The following is a 9602-nucleotide window of genomic DNA, read 5'->3' as shown; positions in this document are numbered from 1 at the left end:
GGGTTAAAGAAAGGGCAGAAACGTTGGGAAAAGTGTAGCGACCTGAAAGGAGATTACGTTGAAAAATAAAAAAAAAAAAAGTGAAAAACTTGTGTCTTTATTCCTAACACAGGTACTTATTGATCGACCCTCGTAGTTTATAACTTCTTGTCTACATGTTTTCAAATCTTACGTTATAATATGCGACACTGTTTTCTTTGCTGATAAAAACAAAGTTAATGCCATTTATTTATCATAAAAATTGTATAAAATACAGCATTCTCAAATACAATGCAAGTGCCCTAACAGGAATGGGCATTGAAATGCAGAGTGACAACAGGCACTTAAATAAACTCAAGCCAGCTCAAGCTACCACTGTTTCAAAAGCCCTGCCTTTAAAGGTTAATCAGAGTTCCAACAGCTGCATCCTTCTGATGCACAACTAAATGACATTATATTGCCTGATTTCATGTATTTTTGAGGGACCATTTTCATATTATCTTCAATTTTTTAATTTATTTGAAAACTGGGATGTTATGTTACACACACAAAGCACCTGTAAGCAGGGTGCAGCTGATAAGCTGCCATGAAAGGCACTACCACACTTCTCATTCATACGTACAAGTCAGTGTGGTATAAAAAGGAAACCCATTCATTCTCTTTAAGATAATTCATACTGTAAAAAGTAAAAAAAGTAAATGTATCCCTTTAACAGGCTCTGGAAGCCCATAGGGTTGTGAGTTGTTGAGGCTCCCACATTTTCTAGACAGTCAGCTTGCAGATGGCAGTGAGGTTGTCAGCCTTATGCACTGGCCACCCTTTACCCCCAGGAATATCCCTGGTACTCTTTCTGTTAGAGGCTGAGTTGACCCCAGGGCCATAGTGCTGGAAGGATTAGGTAAATTGAAAAAATCCACCTCATCGGGATTCAATCCCGCGACCTTTGGGCTTGTAGTCTAGTGCCTCAACCATTTATGCTACCGTGTGCCCAAGTTCATACTGTATAATTTTTAATTTTGTACCAAATGTGAATAGCCTATATATGCACAGTTTCTAAAGTTTGTTTTAAGAATAATTATTATTAAGAAGATTAGGCACTTTAATACTTCAGTTTTGAAATCTGGAAAGTTTAATGTGATTTCACATCAATTTATTAAGTAGATTAAGCCTTTTCTGTTGTATGTTCCTGTAAATATAAGAGAGTGTTACTGTCCATATGTGGAGATGGATGGTGTCATTTGATTGTCTTATAATGTACATCGTAAACTGAATACAAAGTTTACATATCCCTAAATAGTATTTACTGAGCGCACATGCTCGATCTGGGGAAGGAGTATATAGTACTAAAATTTTATGAGGAGAAAGGATTTGTTTTGAGTGGTGTACAACTAAATAAATCTAATTATTTTAGATACTGGCACGAATATGTTTCCACTGCCACTTCATACTTGTGGAGCAGGTTGACAAGACTGCATCCCTCTACAGCCGCTCCATTCAAGATCATCATGTCTGTCTTTTGGTTAAGGTAATTACTATGCACTTTTTATGCAATAAATGTTCTCCAAAAAATGAAACATATATCAAACATGTAAGATGATTCCATTACAGTATTGAATGTCTTTGTTACAAATAAGTATGGATTTGGCCTATTGTTTTCTCAGTATTTCAAGATTCATTTTAATACCTGAGCTGTAACAGTTGTCCAGCCAGTGGAGCAATATGGTAGATGCTGGTCAACCATTTCATAAATGTGTTGTATTTCAAAATTAGATGAATATTTTTATGGTTTTCCCTGTGCCTCTGAAGTGCCTCACATCCGTCGTAGCTGTGGATTTCATGTTGGTAGCTCCTCTTTGCTTCTACCCACTCTCTACTTGTGGATGGTAGATGTATTCATCCCTGACACCATTGTCATATACACAGTGCTTCCCAGTTGGAATGGAGTGTCCAAGCTTAAGCCTTCAGCAAGAAAAGGTGCACCATCATTGCCAGACAACCCAGATTGCAATGTTACCGAGTTATATGGTCATAACAGTAACACAGTATGGGGCAGTAGCAAACCCAAACAAATAATAATTAAATACCAAACAGAAAACCTTGTCACAACATCCTAAACGAAAAATTTACTTTCCATTTCAACAAGGAGGCCCTTGTTCTCAATGGGCTGGAGCAAAGCACTGAGAAACACAATTTGGAGAAACCATATTGAAACAGAATTTTGCGACCCAATTTGCCAACTGATGTTAAGCAGCAGACTGCTCTCATATCTCCACCCACAGTAAAGGAGGTCTTCCTTTCCAAACATGGGAGGAAGTGGAAATCACATGGTAAAAAGGGACNCGATGAAGCATGGAAGGGTACTAGGCCAGAAGGTGCTACACCAGAGCAATCCAAGTAGGAAACATGGTTCACATGTTTCTCTGCCTTTTGAGATTAAGAAGAATGTCACTTTTTTTTTTGTATGCAGCATGAGAAAATACAGTGATCATGAAAAATAAAGCTGACATTGAGATTTTGAAAGATGTGCACATATTCAGCCCCTTGGTTATGAAAAATAGTTTTCTTGGAAAGTTGTCTGTCTGTCTGTATGGATGTGAGCGTCACCAGTGCCTCAATGTGATGGATTTTATCCATAGTCAGTATTTAAAAGTTATCCATTAATGGTCAGTGCCCAGTGAATATGAACATGCTAGTTCCAGAAATAGAAGCCCTACATATAGGCCTCAAAACACAAAATGGCGAGTTTTTGTTGAAAATTGCTCAAAGATTTTGCCTAAATTTCACTAATTCTTGGAGCCCCTATCCCTAAATAAAATCACATAGGTGGTATTTTCAAGAAAATAACAGTACTTAACATTAGTGGCCCAAATTTGAAATGTCTGTTTTCCCAAAACAGACTTTATTTAGCAGATGAATAATTGTTTGGTATTCAGCAGTGAAAGTGATAGCCTCTAAGCAGACCCAACAGAAAACACCGCTTCCAAAAGTTCTTCTAATGTTGGATGATGTTTCTATCCATGTGGACCGCATAGAAAGCACCATTCCCAGCGGTACTCCCACTGATTTCTTTGTGTGGCATGACATGTTCCAGTGTTGCATCACTGTATATTGTGCCATAACCTAGTAACAGACATCATTTCTGATTAAACTCTTCTGGATTTCAGCAGAAATGCCAAAATATATTCAGAATCGAAGCCTACCTGTGCAGATGATTGTATGATGAAAGGAAATTCTAATTTGTGTATTGTAATAACTTTTCCATTTTTGTATACTGGACGCTAGGAAGTTTTGTAGGGTTGGATAAATATGGTACTCATTTTAAGTGACAGGACAACATATTATATGACAGTTATTTAAGTGCATTGGAGATTAAAGTATTAATGAGTGTGCATGTGAGGTATACATACGTTATGACTATTTGACTTGGATTGGTACTGTTAACTATTGATTATGCTTATGTTTTTTTTAGTCTGCAAATAGTGGCAGTGATGTGAAGGTCTCCTTAGAGGGTAAAAGCAATTGTGATATACTTCTTGCAAACATTCTCTCCGAGATTGAGGTATTGCTCCACACTTCAAAGCCGCAAGAATCGTCAGCGTAGCTCCTGCCTGTACCGGCTCATTCCAGTATCACCATATGTGAAAATGTTTTTAGTCATCAAATTCCATTGTGTTTATTTTTGGTATTGAGGTATCAGAAGAAACATTTGTTTCCCAGGAATTTCCTGTTTTTATTACCACTTACATAGATATAAATTATAAATTTAAAGTACTGTCCATACATAATACAGGTAAATTGTGGGCACTGCTGCTGTAACATAAAATAACTGAAAGTATGCTGTATATGTTTTTCATTGTCTGGATGCCATGTGAACCTCAAGACTGCATTTGTTCTTGATAAAATCTTGAAAACTTGATTGAAGATCAGTTTAATTGCTGTCAGTGTGAGAAGTTTTCTTGGCTCCTTGTGTTGGAATTCACATGGCCTACTGCTCTGCTTACACCAGCCACTTACATATGCAGTAATACCATATTCCTAGTGCTCATTCATGTCAGTATTTATTTATCAAAACATAATTTGTGGGATCTACAAGGCAGATGCTTGAAATTTCAGACATCACCATTCTGATTTGATCTGTCAGCAACAAGTTGAAATATAAAGACAAGTTATTTGAAAACAATTGTGAGTTGGACTTAAGGTTGCCAGCAGTGGACATCATCTTGTCTTATGAGTGAGACTTGATATTCCAGTGCAAGGGGTTAGTGATATAAAGTTGAAGGAAGTGCAAGAAAATGTAAAAATATTTCATTTTTAAATGAATTTGAGAAGTAATAGTGCATAATGAAGGTCACTGTAAGGTAAAGTTCATTAGTTATTTCATGAGATATAGGGAGAGACATGATGAATTATAGGCAGAAGGAAAATAAAATTGGGAATTGTAGTCAGTTCTGAAACATTGGGTAAATTTGCAATTCTGTATTCCAGCATCCTGTTGCAAAACTTTAATTAAAACGTCTGTGTATCCACAGTCCGTCTATAATGCAGCAATTGTTTATTCACCATTTAACACTTAACATGTTTCAGCCATAGATGGCCATCTTCAGGTGTTAATGTATTAAAACTGTTACACTGCTCTAATGTGCCCGAAAACTGCACGCTGCAGTCCACTTAAAATAACATAAAAATAATTAATTAAAATCCATTAAATTTTTCTATTAAATTCTTCATTAGTTATTTAAAATCATATTCCACCTCATAAGGGGTGTCGTCTGCTTGTTTACAGGTATGTGATAATTCCTGAAGGTTTCTTCAGCAGCTTGTTTCTCTGTTCGTTAGCCCCTTGTTTTGCTATGTCTGCAATCTGTAATATGCCCCTTGCTTGTGTATTGTTTCCTCTGGCAGTGTGTGGTGTTGTCTTCACTAGACTAGACAGTTAAATGTTAAATGGTGAATAAACAATTGTTGCATTATTGAGGGACTGAATACATAGATGTTTTAATAGGGTAAATTTCTTAATTTCAGGCACATCTAAAGGTTGTGTCAAATTAAGCATACAAAAGGAAGACAAAAGTTTCTTTGTTATGTAATAACATTTCAGTCATGTTAAAATATAAACAAGATGATATGGAATGACAATGTATTTGAAGGTACCATCACAATAAATTTTTCCAGTGACTGTGACTGCCATTCTTAAAGAATCAAAAAGTTCTTCTGTATTTTGAGTTTAAAATCAAGTGAAATGATCTCTTGCTTGAAGTACTGAAAGTCCACTAACAGTGCTGAAGGTATAAATTTATTCATAGTTTTCACATTTTTGTTAACCGTTCAGCGTGGTTTGACGTGTATGTTTCGTCAAGGTATTTAAATCATCTGCGGGGGTTCGACGTCTATGTTTCGTCCAGCTGCACTTCTATATTATAACGCCCATAATAATTGATGGTTTTGCTGTAGATTGTTAGATTTTTCGCTGGCCTGTTGTGAGGAGAACCGTATCTAATGAGGCATTTGTTTAGCTGCGCTAAGTCATCGTTACATATGCCTGTCTTGCAGCAAAATCGTGTTGCTTCTGGTAGTGGTTTCCTCCTTCAAACTGTTATGAATGGCGTGTTTTCTTTCCTATGAAGTTATAAACAGCAGAGACGTGATATGTGCTGTGTTTATAATATCATATTGCCCTGAGCTGGCCACACTAACACACTCAATTGGAATTCTTAGAAGAGGGATGTCAAAATTTTATTCTTGCAAGATCGATTGATTTCGCACAGTACATGGCAGCCAGTTCTTAGAAAAACGCCACAAATTAAGGCAGAACACTGTGGTCACCCCCTGTGACGATACGGGTGTGTGTGGGGGAGGGAAAAGAACTCATTCCTTCATGTATTATCGCTCCAGTTGACTCCATTTTATCGTACTGACCTTGGTGGTCGTTTCGAGGGATGACCATAAATATTTTTTTGAGCCAGCTAAGCTCTGCTTTCGTTCACTACATACCAGCCAGTTCTTAGAATAACTTCATGAATTCTGTGGTCACCCCTACGACGTCTTATGCCGCCAAAATGGATGGAAAATGAAACGCAGAAGCACCAACACTTGTTATGATAACATAAAGGTTGAATTTACTGCAGCTAATCTGGCTAGCGATATGACTCATGGAGAGACATTAATTCTTGTATTCCCCCCACGGGGAAGAAGGCAAGGCCGCACAGAAGATGTTTGGTTTACGGAAAAAAGAGCCAAATGAGAGATACGCAGTACTGGTGTGGTGAATGTGAGACAGCGCTGTGTATAGTAGAATGCTTCAATGCGTACCACACTCCGCTCAAATTCTGAACCACCTGCTTCCTTTGCCGAGATACCGGGCGCTCATATTATAAGGCAAGGTTATAAAACCATCTTTTAAGATCATTTTAGTGAAAGTTTCATGCTTCAAGGCGTACGATACACTGCTCAAATTCTAAACCAACTGCTTCCATTGCCGAGATACCGGGCGCTCATATTATAAGGCAAGGTTATAAAACCACCTTTTAAGATCATTTTAGTGAAAGTTTCATGTTCCTGTCTCATATAATTTAAGAACAATGATGAATAAATCATTTTCGAGCAAAATTTAAATGGACGGCTGAATATATTACCGCCGGAGAGACACGGCAGCGGAATTTAAATGACCGCGCAAAAGGGTTAATTATTTTGTCTTACACTGAGTTAAGTATAGTAAATATTCATGTTAAAAATGGCTGAGAAGTGTTTCATACTGGTGATGTAGTGAAATATTTAACCCTTTCCATGCTTGTTTTTTTGGCAAGAAAAACTTTATTCTCTTCGTGCATTTTTGTGGTTCTCTGTTGGAAAGTCACATGCATCTGGTGGGAGATGACAAAGGAGTTTTCTTTTCAATATATGACATAAACTCTGTCCTAAGTGCAACAATTTATTGTAGTTCTTTCGTCTTGCTTTCTTCTACACTACATGTTTTGGCCGCAAACAGCCATCATCAGGTGTATACTCTCATGTAGCTGCTACACTGCACATAGTTTAAAATTTAAAAAAAACACTAGTGAACACTTACAGAATAGAACTACAAATAACTACAACAGCCTCACTAACTTACATACTGAAAAGAGGACTGTAACCACAGAATGTATGAATCCTTCTCAGTTTGCTTTGTCTTCATCAGTCATTGCCTCGTGGTGAATCCTAACAAAGTTCTCAGGTTCATACCGGCTGGCGACTGTCTCACAACTAACTGACTACTCGCAAAGGCATTTCTGCCTTTTCGTCCCATGAAGCGGTCAATCTGATAAATTTGATAATTTCAAATAAAGAACCTCTTTGGGTTTTGAGATGTGTCCCTGAGAACAGAGCCACATTTTTATGTAATTGCTGCAGCTGTTTACTGAGCTCAAAGTGCTGTCCACAAATGCCATTTGCATTAAATGCTATGACTTTGCATGGACTAATAACTCTAGCAGCCATTTTGTTTCATTAAGTACAATTTTTAGAATGTCCTTTATAATGAACGCTTCTTCAGAAACTTCCGATTGTGCCCCTAAAGAGATCTTTCAGACATTTCATGGAATAAATCATGGACATAAATCAGTGCAACAGGACGCTAAACTATAACATCATTTCATGGAACCCAAAATTCCATTACCATGTTCACAAGAGTCCTTCACTGGTCCCTATCCAGAGCCAGATCAGTCCAGTTCATGCCATCCCATCCTACCTCTCTAATATCTATTGTTAATATTGTCCAACCACCCATCTCTTGATCTTCCTAGTGGTGTCTTTCCTTTTGGCTTTCACACCAATATCCTATATGCATTCAACTTCTTCCCATTCATGCTATGTACCCTGCCTATCTCATCCTCCTTGACTTCATCATTCGAATTATACTTGGCAAAGAGTACAGGTTGTGAAGCTCCTCATGCAATTTTCTCCAACCTCCCATTACTTCAGCTCTCTTGGGTCCAAATATTCTCCTCAGCACCCTCTTCTCAAATGCCCTTGGTCTATGTTCCTTAATGTCAGAGACCAAATTTCACACCCATACAGAACCACAGGGAAAATTATAGTTTGGTATATTCAAATTTTTATGTGTTTAGACAGTAGATGAGAAGACAATGGCTGAATGAATGGTAACAAGCATTACCAGAATCCAATATCCTGAACATAGTAGCACACCCTACACTGGGCACTTCTCCAGAAGTGAAAATCCTCTTCGTTTAACACATCTGGATTTAAAGGGTAAATGCCTCTTTAACAACCTCAGGCACAGCTTTTGAAATAGCAGCAATTGTGCTGAGTAAAGAAGGAATTTGTTCCATTGTTAAATCTCAGATTTTTCTATTTTATTAAACGCCATGTACCTGATATCTCTAGTTCATTCAGGTTTTGTAACATGTTCTCTATTTCGCCTCATGAAGTCTTGTGCTTAGTCTTTCCAACTAATTCGATTTTGTGCTTAAATTTATGATTTGCATATTTTTGTTCTGCAAACTCTCTTCCAATTCTCTGTAGCTCAATAAAAACTCCCCAGAAAACATGCCTGAAAGTTGCAACATGTGTGTGAACACAGCTTTCGTTCCTGTTCTTCTGTAAAAGATCTTCCTGTTTTCAGACCACCTGTCAGATTAAGTTTGAACCGTTGCCTTAGAGTAGCTTTGTGAATGTGAAATTGTTGAAAATTTTCCTGTATTTTTCTCCAATTTCTAACGGCAGCAAAGGCAGCTTTCAGTTGGTCCTGACTCCATGAGCCCTTGGATGTTGTTTTCTTGTGGATAGGATGACTTCTTGGAGCCTCAAAATTGATGTGCATACCACTACCCATTGTATATCAATATCCCTCTTTTGTCTCCCTGAACAAAATGGAGAAATTTTGGCGCAAAGAATGGGGAAATGTGAGCTATAATAATAAATGTCGAGGGATATCATTAGAAAGTTCCCAGTTCAATGTTATCAGAAAGCTGTTAATGAGAAGTCCCCATGCGGCCATTGTGACTATGTTTCTTGGCAAGCAATATGATTCCAAGCCAGCAAGATTCACTCTGCATGCAACTGCAAATTTTCTGAGTGAAAGAATGCTCTGAGAATGGCCGAAGACAAACATTATATTATCACATACTGTACTAAGGTCTTTGATGTGGTGTACAGTCATGATAATGAGAGTTCAAAGTTCCCTGTCTGTAGTCAGCCTGAAAGAGAAATGTTTAGAACATGCAGTCAACAAAAATGTTCGTGTCAAATTAAATCAGGCAGACAAGCAGGCACTTTGAAATGAAGCAATAGGTCCTCTACTAGTGGGCATTGCAGCTGTCGATACTTCGCAGGTCGTTCAGAGTGACACCAATACTTACGCAAACGACATGTTGATGGTCACATCAATTCAGGATTTGCAGGTAGGTTTCAGCTTAGTTCAGCTGGTAGAAGATAAGAGTCCACAAGTCATCAAAGGGAAACTACGAGTAAATGATGGTCTTCCAGAAGGTTAGGAAAGTGCAATAGGGAGTAGGCAATAGTCAGGAACACAAAATTTGGTGCCACTAATATCTGGGTATCAATATAAAATACTAATGATAAAGTTCTATTGTGCTTATTAAGGACCGCTCAGATATACAGTACGAGCC

General features: G+C 37.8%; 1 protein-coding gene across 2 annotated transcripts in view; it reads left to right on the top strand.

Moving 5' to 3' along the window:
* The window catches only part of LOC111866510 (AP-3 complex subunit delta-1), a 61117-nt gene extending 56579 nt beyond the window's left edge, over positions 1-4538 (top strand). For both annotated transcript variants that reach the window (XM_023855520.2, XM_033752279.1), the window contains 2 exons: positions 1391-1504; positions 3449-4538. In XM_023855520.2, the coding sequence (XP_023711288.1) occupies positions 1391-1504; positions 3449-3580 (246 nt within the window). In that variant the 3' untranslated portion in view covers positions 3581-4538. The remainder of the gene's footprint in view (positions 1-1390; positions 1505-3448) is intronic.
* Positions 4539-9602: the final 5064 nt, after the last annotated feature.

The sequence above is a fragment of the Cryptotermes secundus genome, unplaced genomic scaffold (genome assembly GCF_002891405.2).
Source record: "Cryptotermes secundus unplaced genomic scaffold, Csec_1.0 scaffold401, whole genome shotgun sequence".
NCBI lineage: Eukaryota > Metazoa > Arthropoda > Insecta > Blattodea > Kalotermitidae > Cryptotermes > Cryptotermes secundus.
The sequence above is the reverse complement of the archived record's forward strand: the minus strand, read 5'-3'. Positions and strand labels throughout refer to the sequence as shown.